This window comes from Pecten maximus, chromosome 6 (genome assembly GCF_902652985.1).
Source record: "Pecten maximus chromosome 6, xPecMax1.1, whole genome shotgun sequence".
Taxonomy (NCBI): domain Eukaryota; kingdom Metazoa; phylum Mollusca; class Bivalvia; order Pectinida; family Pectinidae; genus Pecten; species Pecten maximus.
Genome location: NC_047020.1, coordinates 11,859,175 through 11,885,342, shown reverse-complemented (window position 1 = coordinate 11,885,342; position 26,168 = coordinate 11,859,175). Strand labels below are relative to the sequence as shown.

Sequence of the window (26,168 nt, the reverse complement as noted above, 5' to 3'; positions counted from 1 at the left end):
TATACCTGGAGACGAAGCTTGGTACACCACATGACCGGTGTCACTGCCCTCCTCAAGGCTCTCACGTTCTGGAACAACAGTATGACACACAGACAGCAGCGTAAGAAACTCACGTAGAACTGGGGCTGTCACCTGTACCAAGAAAATCAGTTGATTTAGCGTTCATAAAGAAAGTCACTCAGACACCCACCACAATAAAGATTTCTACATTTACTCGTATGACTTATACTACTGGAACCAATTTATGCATAAAATGTCTTTCTCATCCAAAATCTTTTTAATACAAAATACAAATAAACTGAACCTAGCATTTGTGATAAAGGCAAACTTAATCAAAGATTCTGAGTACATATATAGGTCGCAGTGATCTGAGCCCTCAACTGTTTCGAGAGTGTGTAGATTTACAGTCAAGTGACCAAATAGTACTAGTGGTCCTATACATACTGGATATTGTTAGATCTGTATGTTCATGAGGCAGAAAATAATGTTTCAGAATATGCATGGCTGAGATGATCAAAATACATGGTGTTGTAAACAAAAAACATGGTTTTGTAAACAAAATACATGGTGTTGTAAACAAAAAACATGGTGTTGAAAACAATCAAATTGAAGAAACAACCCAATACAGAGCTGATTCCAGTGAGTTTAACCTTTTAATTGGTAATTCTAAATTAATTAATACATTAATATAATAACAAGTGTCTCACATGGTTCTGTAGATTCTCCAGAATTGTTGAGTCATTGAATGTGTGTTCACTTTCTTCATTGTTACTAAAAGATAGAAATGACAATATTTTAATCAGTACACAAACGACCAAATAGTAAACCCACTCAAACAGTGATGTTATCAGGTGTTCTATAATTATATCAACCATCACATCACACTTCTTTCAGAATTTCCAAATGTTTCTGCTAAGGAAAGGTAAATGTCTACTGACCCATAAGTAATACCAGCCACGGAACATTTCCGGAACTCCATGATGTTTCTCGTTAGTGTACCAGTCTTATCAGAGAAGATGTACTTAATCTGGAAAACACAAATTACCAACATACAGAGACATGTATGATGTAGCATCCAGTACCTCCGCTGATTTATAAGGCCATATTTGTTGGTTTAGGAATTGTATCTAGGGAAGTTGTATTACGTAATTGAACAATCTTACATTTTCCTAATGTTAGATAGACATACCATATAGGTAATCACTGGTACAGTTACTCGTTTATATGTACAGTATAGTTTATACTTATTTAAAGTATATCTGTGTTGTATGTTAACTCAGTTATTATTTTCCTCTATCATAACTTACCTGTCCAAGTTCCTCGTTAAGGTTTGACGTCCTTGCCATAGCAGGTGTGTCTGACTCGGCGCAGTACATATCTAGATCCTGAAAACCAAAATCCCATTAAGTCTGAAAACTATCCATACACAGTAGTCAAATCAAAACACATGATTTGTTTTTATAAATCTTTACTTAACTTTTGTTTTTAAAAAATACATATCACATATCTTGGTACAAAAAATCTTACCCAGTTGATGAATATAGCCTGTATGAACTTGACGACCTCGAGGGAGACCTGGAGACTGATGGGGATGAGATTGTTGTACAGGATGATGAAGGTCAGGAAGTTGTAACCAAAGTTACTAGGTGGTAGCTCTGTAATCATAACAAGCAGATTCTGTCTGATCTTGTGAATGTGATATGTAACAGGAGCTTTTAGTCATTAGCTTAAATAGCTAGACTAAATGTTAATCAATATAATAATTAACAAATTAATGATTAAAGAGAAGAGCTATATCTGCAGTGGAAGTAAAACTCCTGGTCAATACTTACCTTGATAGGCCAGGTACCAATCCCGGTCCACATGCCACTTGGTCCACATCTCGTTAGCAATAGTACTTACCTTGATAGGCCAGGTACCAATCCCGGTCCACATGCCACTTGGTCCACATCTCGTTAGCAATAGTACTTACCTTGATAGGCCAGGTACCAATCCCGGTCCACATGCCACTTGGTCCACATCTCGTTAGCAATAGTACTTACCTTGATAGGCCAGGTACCCATCCCGGTCCACATGCCACTTGGTCCACATCTCGTTAGCAATAGTACTTACCTTGATAGGCCAGGTACCAATCCCGGTCCACATGCCACTTGGTCCACATCTCGTTAGCAATAGTACTGATCAGGGACATGACAATCAGGATGACAAACAGTATCAGGATCTGACAGGTGTAAAATATGGATAAATATCCAACATTTAGGTTACTTCACATGATACAGGTGAGACTATGGACAGTTTTACTGCAGTACAGGTAAATATAATAACAGGAATAATAACCATGAACCTAGCACAGATAACAACATTATCTATCTTCTCTTTATCCTAAATGTGTCATGTTTTAGAAAGTCGTTAAAAAACAAGCATTGAAAATCGTCAAATAAATACCAGTAACAATCTATAAGTGAATACTTTTGGAGTTAATTTACTAGAGGAGTCAATCAGCCTCTGATACCAACTGTTGTGTAACAATAACTAATCTATAATGTAATGATGTCACCCCACTGACCTGTGTGTTTGTGACTTTCTCCACGTTTGACCTTTTCAGCGGTGCAGTGGAGGAGTTGAGCATCAACTTGGACTCTGAACCAGTGTAGATCACAATCCCTGGCAAAACAAACAAAAAAGGTTAGATCTTTGCATTTATCAATGTGTTCATCAACATTTTTATCAAGAAACTTTTACTATTATAAATTCACAATGCATGTATCGAAATCAATTTTAAAAGTACTTTCAATTGAAATTGAAAATACAATAAAATTGAAAATTAGTCTATCTTAAAGAGGCTAAAACACTTGTCTCCCATTTTAGTTGTACAAGAGGAAGTAATCTCATCCCCAATAGTTAGATAATTGATTGTCTAATCAGAGCTTCTGCTAAAGGTTAGACATACCAAAATCTCACCCAGAGGGTTGGGAATGTTTTAACTCTACCCTTAGAGAGAGACAGTATCAATTTACCAAATATCCACTTGGTATTCCTCAGCATGGCTCCCCTCAGTAACAGCTGGTCTGGACCTAGAGGGATGGCACTGTAAACAAACACACAACTTTTATAAACAAACCAGTATCAACACAAGCCAATAACTACAACATTGTTATTGAAAACAACATATCCAGTAGTAAGTATAATTTCAAATCACAGTAATCATGACTCAAAATATTTCAAATCACTTTTAATAATTTTTATTTTCCCTTTAAAAATTATTGTCATTTATATTACGATACCTAATTATGATATTTTCAAATTCCTACTTCATGGCAGCTAGGGCTATACAAACTTACTGGTTTGGTGCATGTTTAAAATATACTTACAATCTGCCTGATGGTCGGATGTTTCCCACAAAGTCATACAGGTGTTTGTTTGGCAGCTCACACTCCACCACACCATCCAGATCTAATAAATCTTCGTGTCGTAAAAGCTTGGCAGTTTGAGGTATACCCTAATGAAACATCACAATTAAATTCAACCTATTTCTGAATCACAAATGATCTTATAGCAAATAGACACTAAGTTCTGGAAAATAAAATGAGACTATAAATATAAACAAAGACAAAGCCTTATCAAATGATAAGAAATGAGAATTATGAATCTGCATTAAAGATGAAATTGAAGCCTAAAGGACCACTATAGAATACTTGGCCTAATTAACCACCCACAGAACTGTTCTTGTCAAATTCTGAATGGCCATTACAGAGACAGAGGTTCAACAGAGAAAGATGACAAGAAGAGAAAGAGGAAATGAAATCAGAAAGAGGAGTCAGAGAGAGAAATGGAAAAACATTGATGAGATAAAATTTGATTTTTCAAATGATTGTGCCAGAACCCCTAGATCTCAAACTGTCTTTTCATAAAGATGACCTTGAAAGTGTGAATTCTCACCTGCCTAATCTTCAGATTTGTTTCCCCATCTAGATTGGAAGTTTCTATGTAACACATGGCCTGTGGTTCACTGAAAAGTGTGTTAAAGTCAAATGTTATGTTTTAAAAATATTAACTGATCATATGTAAGCTGTTTGTCACATACATACCAAGACAGGTGATATCATAGTTTATCATAAATTCCATTAACTGTTATATGGAATCATAAGATTTTTTGAAATAAAGTATTTTATTTCACATGAAAAAAATCAGATTAAATATTGTTTCATTAAAAATGATATCCTAAAATGTAAGTATTAAATAACAGCTCATCACCTATAAAGTTACGCTAAACTATCACGTTACCTTGACGACAGAAGGACAAGGTCTGCTGGGAAGAACTGACCGCTGACCACCTTGACCAGGTCTCCCACCATCACCTGCGTCCAAAGGAGCCGTTGCCAGGTACCATCTCTTAACACTGAAATAAAGACATGTTCTCTGATAATTAATGGAGTGACAGAATGGAAATAAAAAATATATAAGAAAAGATGTATATTGAATGAATTCCCTACCTGCAAGAGGGAAATTAAATTTTAAATTATTTTATCCTAAAACAGATGAATTTCAGGGTAATAAAGAGAAAACACCAAACTGTGTTTGTTGAATAAATGTTATTTGACAAATTCTAATGCACTATATACTATACACAGACTATATATACTGTATACAGTCTGTATAAATACAGACTATATATACTTATACAGACTATATAATACCGTATACAGACTATATATACTTATACAGACTATATAATACCATATACAGATTATATAACACCATATACAGACAATATACTGTATACAGACTATATAATACCGTATACAGACTATGTAATACCATATACAGACTATATATTTATACAGACTATATAATACCGTATACAGACTATATAATACCGTATACAGACTATATAATACCATATACAGACTATATATTTATACAGACTATAATACAGACAATATACTGTATACAGACTATATAATACCATATACAGATTACATAATACCGTATACAGACTATATAATACCGTATACAGATTACATAATACCGTATACAGATTACATAATACCATATACAGACAATATACTGTATACAGACTATATATTTATACAGACTATATACTTATACAGACAATATACTGTATACAGACAATATACTGTATACAGACTATATATTTATACCGACTATATACTTATACAGACAATATACTGTATACAGACTATATACTTATACAGACAATATACTGTATACAGACTATATACCATATACAGACTATATATTTATACAGACTATATATTTATACAGACTATATACTTATACAGACAATATACTTATACAGACAATATACTGTATACAGACTATATATTTATACAGACTATATACTTATACAGACAATATACTGTATACAGACTATATATTTATACAGACTATAATACAGACAATATACTGTATACAGACTATAGACTTATACAGAAATAAAGACTATATGTATATATGCAATGATATGGAAACTAAATGTCTGTCCTAGAACAAGGTGTCCTAGAACAAGGTTTTGATATACCAGCCAAGGATGGTATTTCTAAAGAGATTCTAATGAGATGATAAACAAGATTTGTACTGATGTGTCGTGTTATTAACCTACCCTGCACTTCTCGATTGTTAACTGCATCATCTTGACGGTGACGTTTCTGAAACAAATTAAAGATGGAGTTAAAACTGTAAATCAACTTACAAAGGTAGACTTACAAACAAATTCAATAACAGAAAGACTATCTATTGATTCTGAATAAGTGGCCAACATTATCTAACATATAGTCACAGTGGCCCAAAACTATCTTATATACAGTCATACTGGCCCAACACTATCTTACAGTCATGTTTCCAACTCACTGTGAGTATACAGGGTGAGGAACGGAGGGTGGGTGATGCAACACTGTCTCATGCGATACAGTCACTATACCCAACTCACTGTGTGTGAGTGTACAGGGGTAGAGAACAAGGGTGTTGGTCATCCAATACTATCTCAGATACAGTCATGTTATAGTTTACAATGTACCAGGGTACCAGGTCAGTGCAGGTTAGGGTGGAGCTAAGGGTGGGCCTCCCCTCTGATACAGTACAATGTATATCATAATTCCCTACTCTACAAGACGAGGAGTTGGTAGGGTTGTGTGTGGGGTTGGGCTGAGTTAGCCTACACTTTCTGGGCTTAGGCAGAGTTGGCCGACATTTTCTGAGCTTGAGCTGAAATGGCCTAAACTTTCCGGGGAGGGGCTGAGTTGGCCTACACTTTTGTCTCTGATAATCATATTTTCTGAAGTCCCCAATTCAACATGTGTGAACCTACTTTATCTAGAAACAACCATCAAATCAAGTCTGGTTTTAAAAGGTCTATGAGAAATCATCTCAAACAAGTTTTCTCCATCAAAAGCATGTAGATACAATATCTCCACACCATATACATACTAATGATACAGGTACAATGTATTCTGTTTCCATCTGACTCGACACCATATACATACTAATGATACAGGTACAATGTATTCTGTTTCCATCTGACTCCACACCATATACATACTAATGATACAGGTACAATGTATTCTGTTTCCATCTGACTCCACACCATATACATACTAATGATACAGGTACAATGTATTCTGTTTCCATCTGACTCCACACCATATACATACTAATGATACAGGTACAATGTATTCTGTTTCCATCTGACTCCACACCATATACATACTAATGATACAGGTACAATGTATTCTGTTTCCATCTGACTCGACACCATATACATACTAATGATACAGGTACAATGTATTCTGTTTCCATCTGACTCCACACCATATACATACTAATGATACAGGTACAATGTATTCTGTTTCCATCTGACTCCACACCATATACATACTAATGATACAGGTACAATGTATTCTGTTTCCATCTGACTGACGATACAGACATGGAAACTTTACAGTCTAATCCGTATAAAGAAATATGTACAGAAATAGAATTACGTCTGACTTACTAGCGTTTAATTGATGTTAATGGGTAAGCATAGGAAGTCAAGTTGGTGGCCCACAAGGAATACTCAGCCAAGTGAAGATGTTTTATAGTGAGAGGTATGAAAAATAGTGAGAGGTATGAGATAAAGTGAGAGGTATGAGATATAGTCACAGATATGAGATATAGTGAGAGGTATGAGATAAAGTGAGAGGTATGAGAAATAGTGAGAGGTATGAGATAAAGTGAGAGGTATGAGAAATAGTGAGAGGTATGAGATAAAGTGAGAGGTATGAGAAATAGTGAGAGGTATGAGATAAAGTGAGAGGTATGAAAAATAGAGAGAGGTATGAGATAAAGTGAAAGGTACCAGATACAGTGAGAGGTATGAGAAATAGTGAGAGGTATGAGATAAAGTTAAAGGTATGAGATATGAGAGCTATGAGATATGGTGAAAGGTATGGGATAAGAGAGAGGCATGACAAATAGTGAAAGGTATGAGATAAAGTGAGAGGCATGACAAATAGTGAGAGGTATGAAAAATAGTGAGAGGTATGAGATATAGTCAGAGATATGAGATAAAGTGAGAGGTATGAGAAATAGTGAGAGGTATGAGAAATAGTGAGAGGTATGAGAAATAGTGAGAGGTATGAGATAAAGTGAGAGGTATGAGATAAAGTGAGAGGTATGAAAAATAGTGAAAGGTATGAGATAAAATGAAAGGTACCTGATACAGTGAGAGGTATGAGAAATAGTGAGAGGTATGAGAAATAGTGAGAGGTATGAGAAATAGTGAGAGGTATGAGATAAAGTGAGAGGCATAACAAATAGTGAGAGGTATGAAAAATAGTGAGAGGTATGAGATAAAGTGAAAGATACTAGATACAGTGAGAGGTATGATATATAGTGAGAGGTATGAGATATGAGAGATATGAGATATGGTGAGAGGTATGAGATATAGTGAGATATGAGATGTAGTGAGAAATATGAGATGTAGTTAGAGATATGAGATGAAGTGAGAGATATGATATATAGTGAAAGGTATGAGATGTAGTGAGAGGTACGAGATATAGTGAGAGATATGAGATATAGTGAGAGGTATGATATGTAGTGAGATATGAGATGTAGTGAGAGATATGAGATATAATGAGAGGTACGAAAAATAGTGAGAGGTATGAGATAAAGTGAGAGGTATGAGAAATAGTGAGAGATATATAATGTAGTGAAAGGTGAGATATAGTGAGAGGTATGAGATATGGTGAGATATATGAGATGTAGTGAGAGATATGAGATATGGTGAGAGATATGAGATGTAGTGAGAGATATGAGATATAGTGAGAGGTGTGAGAAATAAGGAGAGGTGCGAGATTAATATTGAAAGGTACAAATAATAGTGAGAGTTATGAGATATAGTGAGAGGTATGAGAAATAGATATGCCGAGGCTATGTTAGTAAAGAGTAAGGCTATGTGTTGTGAATTGTACATCCAATCAGCCAGTCACTCGTGGTAACTCATTGTGTAACTCGTAGTATAGAGTTTATCAATAATTCATACTCTCACTGAGGCCGTGTTCAGAGTTAACAGTCAGATAGATATCAAATAATCTCTACATTCCTCTGTGTGTGTATTTATTTATTATTTATACCAAACAAAATGGTAATCTATCTCCCTAGCTTTCGTCTGACATACAACAGACATATCTAAACAACTAGATTTCACTTGGTAATATTATTGTTTTATTTGTAACTTAACATTTTATTGAAGACATCTGTTTTGTGTAACTCATAATCATAGGGTATCTCTTTAAACTTTCTGAGCATTACTTAGCCCCTGTTCAGTAAATCGTCAGACATTCCTGATTTTTATCCCTTTTCGACAACTGTTGTAATAAAAAAATTGGGTTCAATCAACAAATGTGCAATACAAATTCTCACCTACCAATTCTATATTTACCCTGACACAGAATCATGTAGATGTACTAATTGTGTTATTTTTGGGGGCTAATATTTTGTTTTCTATTGAAAACTACTTTGCAGGGATTCAAATTCTCCTAACATCACAGTCTAGAGGCCAACACATCAATTGATAATTAGAAAAATCTTGGTAAAATGTCACAGTTCAAAGCTGTTCTGAACAGAAATCAATTCACTGATGATTCTGCTGATTTCAAAGGTCAGAAAAGAATGTGGGAAAAAAATAAATTGCAGCAAATGTCATTATGTATTTTAGATAAATTTGCATAAAGGCATTTGTATTCAGAAACTTAAGTTCAATTAACATGATAGCTTAACAATTACACACCTACTTCTGGGTATATTGTATAAAGGAGCATCTACATCACAGCTAGATACTTTGTCACACAGCTAGATACCATATCACACAGCTCGATACCGTATCAAACAGCTAGATACCGTGTCACACAGCTAGATACCGTATCACACAGCTAGATACTGTATCACACAGCTAGATACCGTATCACACAGCTAGATACTGTATCACACAACTAGATACTGTATCACACAGCTAGATACAGTATCACACTGCTAGATACCATATCACACAGATAGATACTGTATCACACAGCTAGATACTGTATCACACAACTATATACTGTATCACACAGCTAGATACTGTATCAATTAACACGATACCGTATCACACAGCTAGATACTGCATCACACAGCTAGATACCGTATCACACAGCTAGATACCGTATCACACAGCTAGATACCGTATCACACAGCTAGATACCGTATCACACAGCTAGATACTGTATCACACAACTAGATACTGAGTCACACAGCTAGATACCGTATCACACAGCTAGATACTGTATCACACAGCTAGATACTGTATCACACAACTAGATACTGTATCACACAGCTAGATACTGTATCACACAACTAGATACCGTATCACACAGCTAGATACCGTATCACACAGCTAGATACTGTAACACACAGCTAGATACCGTATCACACAGCTAGATACTGTAACACACAACTAGATACTGTATCACACAGCTAGATACCGTATCACACAGCTAGATACTGTATCACACAACTAGATACCGCATCACACAGCTAGATACCGTATCAAACACGATACCGTATCACACAACTAGATACCGTATCACACAGCTAGATACCGTATCACACAGCTAGATACTGTAACACACAACTAGATACTGTATCACACAGCTAGATACCGTATCACACAGCTAGATACTGTATCACACAGCTAGATACCGTATCACACAGCTAGATACCGTATCACACAGCTAGATACTGTATCACACTGCTAGATACTGTATCACACAGCTAGATACAGTATCACACAGCTAGATACCGTATCACACAGCTAGATACTGTATCACACAACTAGATACTGAGTCACACAGCTAGATACCGTATCACACAGCTAGATACTGTATCACACAGCTAGATACTGTATCACACAACTAGATACTGTATCACACAGCTAGATACTGTATCACACAACTAGATACCGTATCACACAGCTAGATACCGTATCACACAGCTAGATACTGTAACACACAGCTAGATACCGTATCACACAGCTAGATACTGTAACACACAACTAGATACTGTATCACACAGCTAGATACCGTATCACATAGCTAGATACTGTATCACACAACTAGATACCGCATCACACAGCTAGATACCGTATCAAACACGATACCGTATCACACAACTAGATACCGTATCACACAACTAGATACCGTATCACACAGCTAGATACCGTATCACACAGCTAGATACTGTAACACACAACTAGATACTGTATCACACAGCTAGATACCGTATCACACAGCTAGATACTGTATCACACAGCTAGATACCGTATCACACAGCTAGATACCGTATCACACAGCTAGATACTGTATCACACTGCTAGATACTGTATCACACAGCTAGATACAGTATCACACAGCTAGATACTGTATCACACAGCTAGATACCATTTCACACAGCTAGATACCGTATCACACAGCTAGATACCATATCACACAGCTAGATACCGTATCACACAGTTAGATACAGTATCACACAGCTATAGATACTGTATCACACAGCTATAGATACCGTATCACACAGCTAGATACCGTATCACACAGCTAGATACCGTATCACACAGCTAGATACCGTATCACACAGCTAGATACTGTATCAGACAACTAGATACTGAGTCACACAGCTAGATACCGTATCACACAGCTAGATACTGTATCACACAGCTAGATACTGTATCACACAACTAGATACTGTATCACACAGCTAGATACTGTATCACACAACTAGATACCGTATCACACAGCTAGATACCGTATCACACAGCTAGATACTGTAACACACAGCTAGATACCGTATCACACAGCTAGATACTGTAACACACAACTAGATACTGTATCACACAGCTAGATACCGTATCACACAGCTAGATACTGTATCACACAACTAGATACCGCATCACACAGCTAGATACCGTATCAAACACGATACCGTATCACACAACTAGATACCGTATCACACAGCTAGATACCGTATCACACAGCTAGATACTGTAACACACAACTAGATACTGTATCACACAGCTAGATACCGTATCACACAGCTAGATACTGTATCACACAGCTAGATACCGTATCACACAGCTAGATACCGTATCACACAGCTAGATACTGTATCACACTGCTAGATACTGTATCACACAGCTAGATACAGTATCACACAGCTAGATACTGTATCACACAGCTAGATACCATTTCACACAGCTAGATACCGTATCACACAGCTAGATACCATATCACACAGCTAGATACCGTATCACACAGTTAGATACAGTATCACACAGCTATAGATACTGTATCACACAGCTATAGATACCGTATCACACAGCTAGATACTGTATCACACAGCTAGATACCGTATCACACAGCTAGATACCGTATCACACAGCTAGATACCGTATCACACAGCTAGATACCGTATCACACGGCTAGAAACCGTATCACACGGCTATATACCGTATCACACGGCTAGATACCGTATCACACGGCTAGATACCGTATCACACAACTAGATACTGTATCACACAACTAGATACTGAGTCACACAGCTAGATACTGTATCACACAGCTAGATACTGTATCACACAGCTTTAGATACTGTATCACACAGGTAGATACCGTTCACACAGCTAGATACCGTATCACACAGCTAGATACTGTATTACACAGCTAGATACTGTATCACACAACTAGATACTGTATCACACAACTAGATACTGTATCACACAGCTAGATACTGTATCTCACACTTAGATACTGTATCACACAACTAGATACTGTATCACACAGCTAGATACTGTATCTCACACTTAGATACTGTATTACACAGCTAGATACCGTATCACACAGCTAGTTACTGTATCACACAGCTAGTTACTGTATCTCACACTTAGATACTGTATTACACAGCTAGATACCGTATCACACAGCTAGTTACTGTATCACACAGCTAGATACTGTATCACACAGCTAGATACTGTATTACACAGCTAGATACTGTATTACACAGCTAGATACTGTAACACACAACTAGATACCATATCACACAACTAGATATTGTATCACACAACTAGATACAGTATCACACAGCTAGATACAGTATCACACAGCTAGATAATGTATCACACAGCTAGATACAGTATCACACAGCTAGATAATGTATCACACAGCTAGATACCGTATCACACAACTAGATACTGTATCACACAGCTAGATACCGTATCACACAGCTAGATACCGTATCACACAGCTAGATACAGTATCACACAGCTAGATAACGTATCACACAGCTAGATACCGTATCACACAACTAGATACTGTATCACACAGCTAGATACCGTATCACACAGCTAGATACCGTATCACACAGCTAGATACCGTATCACACAGCTAGATACTGTATCACACAACTAGATACTGTATCACACAGCTAGATACCGTATCACACAGCTAGATACTGTATCACACAGCTAGATACTGTATCACACAGCTAGATACAGTATCACACAGCTAGATATTGTATCACACAACTAGATACTGTATCACACAGCTAGATACTGTATCACACAGCTAGATACCGTATCACACAGCTAGATACCGTATCACACAGCTAGATACAGTATCACACAGCTAGATACCGTATCACACAGCTAGATACCGTATCACACAACTAGATACCGTATCACACAGCTAGATACCATATCACACAACTAGATCCTAAAATGTTACTGATTGATCTATCATGATTTATAAAGACAGAAGGGAGATAACTCTATTCAAATGAACAGGGATTCCTTTACTTACAAAGTCCTCAATGATTTCCTTGATAGCAGACACTGCTAGGATAAACAGAAGGGGCACTGCTGTTGTATACCGTCCAGTTGGGGATACACGTGGAATTTGCTACAAAAACAAGAAATCATGTTATGCATTAATGTTGAGGTATTTTCTTGAAAATCAATGCCGATAATGATTTCTGAAATCTCAAGGCTCTGTTATATGTCTTGATAAGAAGTACACAGTGCGATATATATGTGTTATAGACTTTATAACTACATCTCCAGTGACTGATTTATTACATAACTGTACTCGGATAAAATGTCTACATTGAGATTGACAGTTTTATGTAATATAAAGGAGAGAACACCAAATTGTCAATGAAAATGTAACTTAAGAATGATAAAAAAGGACAAAACAAAAGGTATATTTAAAAAGAGACCCTTGAAATTGTGCAAGGAGAACAGGCATACTGGGTATTACTAAGGCATTAAGAATAGTAACAGGTACCTTGCATGACCTTGACCCAAAAACCCTGAAACTCAAACTTTTCCAAGATATTATTGTCCTTTATCATTGTATGAAGTTTCATCAAAATCCCTCAAGGAATGAAGACGCGCTAAAGTGCTGACAATCTTTGGCATTACGTACATAATTTTGTACCAGACGGATAGAGAAGAAACCTATAACCCCCCAGTTTCACTAGTAGGAGCCTTAACCTGTAACCCCCCTGTTTCACCTCTAGGGGACTAAACCTATAATCCCCCAGTTTCACCAGTAGGAGCCTTAACCTGTAATCCCCCCCCCCCCCCCCCCTGTTTCACCTGTAGCGGACTAAACCTATAGTCCCCCAGTTTCACCAGTAGGAGCCTTAACCTGTAACCCCCCCTGTTTCACCTGTAGCGGACTAAACCTATAGTCCCCCAGTTTCACTAGTAGGAGCCTTAACCTGTAAACCCCCTGTTTCACCTGTAGCGGACTAAACCTATAGTCCCCCAGTTTAATCCATAGGGGACTAAACCTTTAGTCTCCTAGTTTCACCAGTAGGGGACTAAACCAGTCCTCCCAGGTTCATCGGTAGGTCACTAAACCTGTAGGCCCCCCAGTTTCACCAGTAAAGGACTAAGCCTATAGTACCCCAGTTTCACCAGTAGGGCGCTATCAAGGCTAGAAATTCCAAAAAGGAAAGCTATGATTCAATGTCATATTAAATGGAATTAATTTTTAAATACATATACTAAATAATTTGAAACTCGAAATATTAAATCAAACATTTTCTCTCATTCAAATTGAAAACATAATACTGATATTTCAAATGTTATCTTTGTTCTTCAAATGTCTGTTATAGTACATGGTGCCACCATTAATACCACAATGTACTTTTACCAGAGAAATGGGTCATGACCAATTACGATCACAATGTCCATCATGCAATGTTGTAGTAGATGAAAACACTGTGTCGGATATCTGCCCCAGGCTCTGTAGCCATTGTGTAATACCTGATTGATCTGATAACACTAATTAGACTATAATACCTGATTGATCTGATAACACTAATTAGACTATAATACCTGATTGATCTGATAACACTAATTAGACTATAATACCTGATTGATCTGATAACACTAATTAGACTATAGAGTGTACCAATATTAAACCTTTACCAGAAATTCTCGGACAGAAAATGATTTCAAATCATCCTTCCAAGAAATGGACATTTTAGTTGAATTCTTAGTATAAAATGGAAACAATAATATATTCTCACATGATAACAGTTGTGGAGGGAACGTTGGGTTTAATTCCTAGTCATTGATTATTTTGTTATGTGCTGGAAATGTCAAACATTACATAGTATCTATCTGTTCATTCAATGTCAGCTAGCACACGAAGACATCCCTAGATGAACAGTTCTCCAAATCTAGCAGAGATACAAACGTTTATAGGCCACAGAATGATTGGCCAAGTGATGATGCTCTGGAGAATTCAATCTCACTGAGAACTTGTAAGTGAAGGACAATTAGCTATACTGTACTGTCTACAGCATCTCATCTACTCATAACACAATGTATTCCTCTGACATTTTACAGTTGAGGGTCCGGAATCATATTACATGTTTATATTATCAACGTTTCACAACTCAATTGAATATAAAAATCAATATCACTGGTTCTCTTTTATAATTATTTTCCGTTAAAAATCGTTAATTCTGAATATATATATAGTTTTTTACAATATTATTTCACCAACTGTCCATTTAGTGCGAACAGGTGATTATAGCTAGAAAGAAAGTTACCTATTATCCGTTTAGTGTCTACAGGTAGATAGAATGACGGAGGGAAGACTTACCTGTTGTCCGTTTAGTGTCTACAGGTAGATAGAACAATGGAGGGAAGACTTACCTGTTGTCCGTTTAGTGTCTACAGGTAGATAGAGCGATGGAGGGAAGACTTACCTGTTGTCCATTTAGTGTCTACAGGTAGATAGAGCGATGGAGGGAAGACTTACCTGTTGTCCGTTTAGTGTCTACAGGTAGATAGAACGATGGAGGGAAGACTTACCTTTGTCCGTTTAGTGTCTACAGGTAGATAGAACGATGGAGGGAAGACTTACCTGTTGTCCGTTTAGTGTCTACAGGTAGATAGAACGATGGAGGGAAGACTTACCTGTTGTCCGTTTAGTGTCTACAGGTAGATAGAATGATGTAGGGAAGACTTATCTGTTGTCCGTTTAGTGTCTACAGGTAGATAGAACGATGGAGGGAAGACTTACCTGTTGTCCGTTTAGTGTCTACAGGTAGATAGAACGATGGAGGGAAGACTTACCTGTTGTCCGTTTAGTGTCTACAGGTAGATAGAATGATGGAGGGAAGACTTACCTGAAGTAGTGAGATGAACAGAAAGAAGATGTTGGCATACTTTCTAAACTGCTCGAACAGGAACTTTGGTGCGAAGGTCAATACACTATACTTGGCGGTGCTGCAATAAATATCATACAATGTCTCAAAATTGTCATCATGGTTTGAAAAGGGTCACAAAAGGCCTTTCTAAAGTTTAGTGGAAGGAAGAACAAGGACTGAGGAGGGGCCGCAAAATGAATTATGATTGGAGATGGACAGATCAGAATAGGACTAGGGAATTATTAGGGACTTAGGATGTTAATTGTAGGGGACCTAATAAAGTCCAACATCAGTTAGGTCATTATTCTTATCTATTACCCTGCATATAGGCAGTGGATCCTAGGAATCCCATTAAGTCAGTAAAGCTTATAATGTGATAATACGTATGGATACTGGTGAACAGACAGGACATACCTGATCTTGTTGTAGCAGTACTTGACAGGCTGGGGTGCATTAATGTAAATGACTCGCTGCTTGGAGGGTTCCACCTCTTCTGTAGTCTCAGATCCCATCCCATCCTGCATTTGGTGGTACTCTGTAATAAACAAATCATTTCATGGTAATTCTCTAAACAACAGAAAGGTCTGTTGACATTTTGTGGTATGCTGTGAACAACAGAAAGGTCTGTTGACATTTGGTGGTATGCTGTCAACAACAGAAAGGTCTGTTGACATTTGGTGGTATGCTGTCAACAACAGAAAAGGTCTGTTGACATTTGGTGGTATGCTGTCAACAACAGAAAAGGTCTGTTGACATTTGGTGGTATGCTGTCAATAACACAGAAGTAAGTCTTGTGTTTCCATTATAACTGTACATTAAATTGACAGAGCAATGATAGAAGTCAGTCCTGTGTTTCCATTATAACTGTACATTAAGTTGACAGAGCAATGATAGAAGTAAGTCTTGTGTTTCCATTATAACTGTACATTAAATTGACAGAGAAATGATAGAAGTCAGTCTTGTATTTCCATTATAACTGTACATTAAGTTGACATAGCAATGATAGAAGTAAGTCTTGTGTTTCCATTATAACTGTACATTAAATTGACAGAGCCATGATAGAAGTAAGTCTTGTGTTTCCATTATAACTGTACATTTATATTGACAGAGCAATGATAGAAGTCAGTCTTGTATTTCCATTATAACTGTACATTAAATTGACAGAGCAATGATAGAAGTCAGTCTTGTATTTCCATTATAACATTAAATTGACAGAGCCATGATAGAAGTAAGTCTTGTGTTTCCATTATAACATTAGGTTGACAGAGCAATGATAGAAGTCAGTCTTGTATTTCCATTATAACTGTACATTAAATTGACAGAGCAATGATAGAAGTCAGTCTTGTATTTCCATTATAACTGTACATTAAATTGACAGAGCAATGATAGAAGTCAGTCTTGTATTTCCATTATAACTGTACATTAAATTGACAGAGCAATGATAGAAGTCAGTCTTGTATTTCCATTATAACTGTACATTAAATTGACAGAGCAATGATAGAAGTAAGTCTTGTGTTTCCATTATAACTGTACATTAAATTGACAGAGCAATGATAGAAGTAAGTCTTGTGTTTCCATTATAACATTAAGTTGACAGAGCAATGATAGAACAGTTGTTGTTACACAAGGCTATTGATTCACACACAGCCACATATCCTCCCTCGATTGTTTACCCAATCTTAGACAACACTTAAGTTACATTTAGAATAATTTGCAGGTTGGTAAAACATCGGGTGATTCAATATATGACAAACAATGATTCTCTTGAAATGAATTAGGAAACTGTACACATCTTATAATCTAGGTAGCCATGCCCCAAAGGCACTGAAATTTCTCCTTCAGGATATCTGTCTGTGGTTGGATTGTTTCACCAGCATACTACTTGTTATGAAGTAGTACGCAATTATGTGTAATACATGGTTAACCACACATTACTCCAAGGTCGACTTAAGTTACTACAAGGTCAACCCTAGGTTACTCTAAGGTCAACCACAAGTTACTTTAAGGTCAAACAAAGGTTATGTTATTCCAGTATTAACCACAGGTTACTTTAGAATCACAAGTTATTCCAATATCAACAACAGGTTACTACAAGGTCAACCACATGTTACTACAAGGTCAACCACATGTTACTAAAAGGTCAAACACAGGTTACTACAAGGTCAACCACAGGTTACTACAAGGTCAACCACAGGTTACTACAAGGTCAACCACAGGTTACTACAAGGTCAACCACAGGTTACTACAAGGTCAATACAAGGTCAAACACAGGTTACTACAAGTGAACTACAGGTTACTACAATGTCAAACACTAGTTACTTCAATGTCATGCAACCACAGGTTACTACAAGTGAACTATAGGTTACACCAAGGTCAACCACAAGTTACTCAAAGGTCCATGTAGGCAAAAGGTCAAAATGAAGGTATGATTAACCCAAGGTCTAGTGTCAATATGTGTAGGAGATAGAGCCACAACAATTTTTTTTCTTTGATGTAGGTCAGAGGTCAAAATACTACCTTCTGTTGACACATGACACATTGCCTCACGTTGGTGAAGCCAAGCCAAGGATGAGGTGCAAGTGTCAAGTAGTGTAGGAGAATGTGCAGAAGGATGGAAGGATGGACAGACACAACACAATACACAGGTTTAGTACCCCCAGTTCCTGCTCGGGGACTAATATTGATATAAACAAATGCTTTGTGACATGAACTAACACTAACACTGATAAGCCATACCTCAAAGAGCACAAAAAATACAGGTGTTAACTTTATATTGAAATATATTATTGATTTATTTAGATGATTTCATCATTAATTAAGATAATTTTATTAATGTATAAAATCCTTATAGTAATTCTGAGTATTAGGAAACTAATGTTAACATGCCTACAGCTTTCTCTTGTACAAAGTTCATCAGGTACGTGTATGAGTCAACGGTGAAAATGACTGATATGATTCAGCTCTTCAACACTTCGATCATGCTTTAGAATTAATACTAAAGGAAAGATGTCATCAAAGAAAAATGATAATGTATGTTACATCAGATCAGTTAGGGTACATCAGGTACATATGATTAGAAGTAGAATACCTTACTACACTTTCAATATATACCTACCAGTAAATGTTACTTATGTTTACCTACATGTACCTATAAATGTTACCTATGTATACCTACCTGTAAATGTTACCTATGTATACCTACCTGTAAACGTTACCTATGTATACCTACCTGTAAATGTTACCTATATATGTATACCTACCTGTAAATGTTACCTATGTATACCTACCTGTAAATGTTACCTATATATGTATACCTACCTGTAAATGTTACCTATATATGTATACCTACCTGTAAATTAAATGTTACCTATGTATACCTACCTGTAAATGTTACCTATATATGTATACCTACCTGTAAATGTTACCTATATATGTATACCTACCTGTAAATGTTACCTATATATGTATACCTACCTGTAAATGTTACCTATGTATACCTACCTGTAAATGTTACCTATGTATACCTACCTGTAAATGTTACCTATGTATACCTACCTGTAAATGTTACCTATGTATACCTACCTGTAAATGTTACCTATGTATACCTACATGTACCTGTAAATGTTACCTATGTATACCTACCTGTAAATGTTACCTATATGTATACCTACCTGTAAATGTTACCTATGTATACCTACCTGTAAATGTTACCTATGTATACCTATACTACCTGTAAATGTTACCTATGTAATGTATGACAGTTTCTACTCTATCATTCTATTGTATATGAGGATATCCAACAGGATGGCCCAGATTTTAGCCACTATTTATGAGGATAATACTGTCACATGGCCCGTATTCTTATCTGTCTTGCTGCTCACTAAATCCACCAACATTTCTATATATTAACCAATATTGACATGTCCATATGCTGGCAAACAATACATCACAATTACCATGACAACACAGTTCTGTAATCACTTTTGTATTAATGCTTGCAGAAAATCCAATACATCAACACTATGACAACCCTTAACAATCAGGCCCTGTCTGTTCCATATATGTTGTTTTTGTTTAAATACAGAAGTTTGACCTTCAGACAAAAGGACATTGATAAAACCTTAGCTACTGTCTTATGACAGAATACATTAGCTTGCAGTCTGTGCATGGTGCATAGTTTTTCATTCAGACAATCTGAAAATCCTCATGTTATATATCATGTTATTATTCTGGCTTTTTGACAGAAATTGTTATCAGGTTGTGAATGGTTAATGCAATCCTGTCCAGTTGTGAAACACATTATACATGGATGTAGGATCCTGTCATACAAGAAATAAGTGCAATCAATGATTGTGAAACTCTCTGACAAATGTTTCATACAGATTTTCAGAAATTTAAGGATATCATATCAAATCTCAATCATTAAATCAATACATTTTATACAAAAGGATATCTAAGTGAGGCTGAAATAAAATCCAGCAAGAGGTCAAGAGCCTTAACAATCTAAACATACTCAGTAGCAAGTAGAATGGTACTATTGGCCATGTCTGCCACGGTGGCCATCTTGGATTTTGGAAATGCATACTCAAACAAGAGATCCCAGAGGGATCTTGGCGCCCACCATTGAATGATCTTCATAGGTTCCATGTCAGATTGATCTTTTCTCTACTTTTCCCTTCATTTTACTAATCTGTGCAAATTGAGACATCCCTCCAGTACTTTTCAAACAAGGGAATCCTAGCTATATAAGAAATTTGAGATTTAACGATAATGGCTGTTTGTTTGCCAGGTTGTTTTCAGGACAGACTGGTCCAAAAATGCAATACAAGGGACCAAGGGGAACCTACTTATGAAATTTGAGAAAGATCCATTCAGTAATTTGAGAAATAGAGATAACAAACTTCAATTGTCAAAATCCAAGATGGCGGTCTGTCGGCCATATTGTTTTCCAATTGATCTCAAAATGCAATAAGCATAACGAGGCACCAAGGGGAACCTCCATATGAAATTTGAGAAAGATCCCTTCAGTACTTTCTCAGAAATAGCGATAACAAACTTCAATTGTCAAAATCAAAGATGGCTGCCTGTCGGCCATGTTATTTTCAGATTGGTCTCAAAATGCAATATGCATAACTAGGCGACAAGGGAAAGTTACATATGAAATTTGAGAAAGATCCCTTAAATACTTTCTCAGAAATAGTGATAACAAACTTCAATTGTCAAAATCCAAGATGGCTGCCTGTCGGCCATGTCGTTTTCCGATTGGTCTCAAATCGCAATATGCATAACTAGGCACCAAGGGGAACCTACATATGAAATTTGAGAAAGATCCCTTCAGTACTTTCTCAGAAATAGCGATAACAAACTTCAATTGTCAAAATCCAAGATGGCTGCCTGTCGGCCATGTTGTTTTCCGATTGGTCTCAAAACGCAATATGCATAACTAGGCACCAAGGAGAACCTTCATATGAAATTTGAGAAAGATCCCTTCAGTACTTTCTCAGAAATAGCGATAACAATCTTCAATTGTCAAAATCCAAGATGGCTGCCTGTCGGCCATGTTGTTTTCAGATTGGTCTCAAAATGCAATATGCATAACTAGGCACCAAGGGGAACCTTCATATGAAATTTGAGAAAGATCCCTTCAGTCCTTTCTCAGAAATAGCGATAACAATCTTCAATTGTCAAAATCCAAGATGGCTGCCTGTCGGCCATATTGTTTTCAGATTGGTCTCAAAACGCAATATGCATAACTAGGCACCAAGGGAAACCTACATATGAAATTTCAGAAAGATCCATTCAGTACATTCTCAGAAATAGCGATAACAAACTTCAATTGTCAAAATCCAAGATGGCTGCCTGTCGGCCATGTTGTTTTCGGATAGGTCCCAAAACGCAATATGCATAACTAGGCACCAAGGGAAACCTACATCTGAAATTTCAGAAAGATCCATTCAGTACTTTCTCAGAAATAGCGATAACAAACTTCAATTGTCAAAATACAAGATGGCTGCCTGTCGGCCATGTTGTTTTCGGATTGGTCTCAAAACGCAATAAGCATAACTAGGCACCAAGGGGAACCTTCATATGAAATTTGAGAAAGATCCCTTCAGTACTTTCTGAGAAATAGCGATAACAAACTTCAATTGTCAAAATCCAAGATGGCTGCCTGTCGGCCATGTTGTTTTCCGATTGGTCTCAAAATGCAATATGCATAACTAGGCACCAAGGGGAACCTACATATGAAATTTGAGAAAGATCCCTTCAGTGCTTTCTGAGAAATAGCGATAACAAGAATTGTTTACGGACGGAGGGACGGACGGAGGGACGGACGGACGGACGGACGGACGGACGGACGGACGGACGGACGGACGGACGGACCACGGACCACGGACGCAGGGCGATTTGAATAGCCCACCATCTGATGATGGTGGGCTAAAAATAAAAACACTTGGTCAGGACTATTTCAGGATCATTTAAGGTAAGTTAGCTAGAGCTGAATCCCACTGGTGGAATGTGAGAAGAAGTTTGAAATAGGTGTTGTTCAGGAAAACCATGATTACACAATCATGTTACAATTGAAATGGCTGCCGTGGCTAACCGTGTTTTATGAGACCAAAAATAACAACATTTTGTTGGCTCCCCTTAATATTCCTACCAAAATAAAAGAAGTTTAAAATGTGTTTTCAACATAGCGGCCATCTAGGTATTCAGACCGACCCCAAAAATAACAACACTTGGTCAGGACATTTGAAATGATACTCATCGCTGCTTGCGAAAGCATCGCTGTTACCCCTGGAAACTCGAGGACGAGTTCTTTCCTGGAGGGGGAGTATGTAACCCTGGTAAATACTAGCCGCAATATACCGCTCGGCTAGAGAGATCTTCTCTTTAGCTCGATCGGTTGAGTGTAAGACTAGTAAGCCAGAGGTCCCGGGTTCGATCCCTAGCGGAGGCAGTGATTTATATTTAATTAATCATGCGCTCTGTTACAAAAATTGTTTTTAAAATCTAAATATCATTTCAGTGTTCGATTGTCAATTGATACCTAAAATTTGAATAATTAGAATGAGTAAAAGTGAGGAATGTATACTGTCAGATATCTTATTGCAGCAATATGGAACATTATACAGAAAATTATACTACATCAGTACATGGTATACTGTATCAGTACATGGTATACTGTATCAGTACATGGTATACTGTATCAGTACATGGTATACTGTATCAGTACATGGTATACTGTATCAGTACATGGCATACAGTATCAGTACATGGTATATTGTATCCGTACATGGTATATGTACTGGTATATTGTATCAGTACATGGTATATGTACTGGTATATTGTATCAGTACATGGTATACTGTATCAGTACATGGTATATTGTATCAGTACATGGTATACTGTATCAGTACACGGTATACTGTATTAGTACATGGTATACCGTATCAGTACATGGTATACCATATCAGTACATGGTATACTGTATCAGTACATGGTATACTGTATCAGTACACGGTATGATATACTGTATCAGTACACGGTATACCATATGAGTACATGGTATACCATATGAGTACATGGTATACTGTATCAGTACATGGTATACTGTATCAGTACACGGTATACTGTATCAGTACACGGCATGGTATACTGTATCAGTACACGGTATACTATATCAGTACATGGTATACATGAGTATCAGTACATGGTATACTGTATCAGTACATGGTATACTGTATCAGTACATGGTATACTGTATCAGTACATGGTATACTATATAAGTACATGGTATACTATATCAGTACATGGTATCTTGTATCAGTACATGGTATACTTTATCAGTACATGGTACAGAGTATCAGTACAATGGTATACTGTATCAGTACATGGTATACTGTATCAGTACATGGTATACTGTATCATTACATGGTACACTGTATCAGTACATGGTATATTGTATCAGTACATGGTATACTGTATCAGTACATGGTATACTGTATCAGTACATGGTATACTACATCAGTACATGGTGTATCAGTACATGGTATACTGTATCAGTACATGGTGTATCAGTACATGGTATACTTTATCAGTACATGGTATACCATATCAGTACATGGTATACTGTATCAGTACATGGTATACTGTATCAGTACATGGTATACTGTATCAGTACAATGGTATATTGTATCAGTACATGGTATACTGTATCAGTACATGGTATACTGTATCAGTACATGGTATACTGTATCAGTACATGGTATATTGTATCAGTGCATGGTATACTGTATCAGTACATGGTATACTGTATCAGTACATGGTATACTGTATCAGTACAATGGTACAAGTGTATACTACATCAGTACATGGTATACTGTATCAGTACATGGTATACTGTATCAGTACATGGTATAGTCGATATATAACTACATCAGTACATGGTACACTACATCAGTACATGGTATATCAGTACATGGTATACCATATCAGTACATGGTATACTACATCAGTACAGGGTATACTGCATCAGTACATGGTATACTACATCAGTACATGGTATACTGTATCGGTACATGGTATACTATATCAGTACATGGTATACTGTATCAGTACATGGTATACTGTATCAGTACATGGTATACTACATCAGTACATGGTATACTGTATCAGTACATGGTATACCATATCAGTACATGGTATACTGTATCAGTACACGGTATACTGTATCAGTACACGGTATACTGTATTAGTACATGGTATACCGTATCAGTACATGGTATACCATATCAGTACATGGTATACTGTATCAGTACATGGTATACTGTATCAGTACACGGTATGATATACTGTATCAGTACACGGTATACCATATGAGTACATGGTATACCATATGAGTACATGGTATACCGTATCAGTACATGGTATACTGTATCAGTACACGGTATACTGTATCAGTACACGGCATGGTATACTGTATCAGTACACGGTATACTATATCAGTACATGGTATACATGAGTATCAGTACATGGTATACTGTATCAGTACATGGTATACTGTATCAGTACATGGTATACTGTATCAGTACATGGTATACTATATAAGTACATGGTATACTATATCAGTACATGGTATCTTGTATCAGTACATGGTATACTTTATCAGTACATGGTACAGAGTATCAGTACAATGGTATACTGTATCAGTACATGGTATACTGTATCAGTACATGGTATACTGTATCATTACATGGTACACTGTATCAGTACATGGTATATTGTATCAGTACATGGTATACTGTATCAGTACATGGTATACTGTATCAGTACATGGTATACTACATCAGTACATGGTGTATCAGTACATGGTATACTGTATCAGTACATGGTGTATCAGTACATGGTATACTTTATCAGTACATGGTATACCATATCAGTACATGGTATACTGTATCAGTACATGGTATACTGTATCAGTACATGGTATACTGTATCAGTACAATGGTATATTGTATCAGTACATGGTATACTGTATCAGTACATGGTATACTGTATCAGTACATGGTATACTGTATCAGTACATGGTATATTGTATCAGTGCATGGTATACTGTATCAGTACATGGTATACTGTATCAGTACATGGTATACTGTATCAGTACAATGGTACAAGTGTATACTACATCAGTACATGGTATACTGTATCAGTACATGGTATACTGTATCAGTACATGGTATAGTCGATATATAACTACATCAGTACATGGTACACTACATCAGTACATGGTATATCAGTACATGGTATACCATATCAGTACATGGTATACTACATCAGTACAGGGTATACTGCATCAGTACATGGTATACTACATCAGTACATGGTATACTGTATCGGTACATGGTATACTATAT

At 36.7% G+C, this 26,168-nt stretch overlaps 1 protein-coding gene across 9 annotated transcripts in view; it reads right to left on the bottom strand.

The window, feature by feature from the left end:
• The window catches only part of LOC117328971 (probable phospholipid-transporting ATPase IA), a 120,455-nt gene that overhangs the window by 51,603 nt on the left and 42,684 nt on the right, over positions 1–26,168 (bottom strand). For all 9 annotated transcript variants that reach the window (XR_004533085.1, XM_033886617.1, XM_033886615.1 and 6 more), the window contains exons 2-16: positions 16,669–16,789; positions 16,234–16,333; positions 13,386–13,484; positions 5,624–5,669; positions 4,285–4,399; positions 3,940–4,009; positions 3,372–3,499; positions 3,018–3,088; positions 2,567–2,664; positions 2,113–2,221; positions 1,528–1,655; positions 1,308–1,385; positions 939–1,027; positions 708–771; positions 6–132 (exon numbers count right to left, since the gene is read on the bottom strand). Coding sequence is in view for 8 of the 9 variants with exons in the window: in XM_033886617.1 (XP_033742508.1) it covers positions 6–132; positions 708–771; positions 939–1,027; positions 1,308–1,385; positions 1,528–1,655; positions 2,113–2,221; positions 2,567–2,664; positions 3,018–3,088; positions 3,372–3,499; positions 3,940–4,009; positions 4,285–4,399; positions 5,624–5,669; positions 13,386–13,484; positions 16,234–16,333; positions 16,669–16,789 (1,443 nt within the window). In the remaining variant the exon portion in view is untranslated. The remainder of the gene's footprint in view (positions 1–5; positions 133–707; positions 772–938; positions 1,028–1,307; positions 1,386–1,527; positions 1,656–2,112; positions 2,222–2,566; positions 2,665–3,017; positions 3,089–3,371; positions 3,500–3,939; positions 4,010–4,284; positions 4,400–5,623; positions 5,670–13,385; positions 13,485–16,233; positions 16,334–16,668; positions 16,790–26,168) is intronic.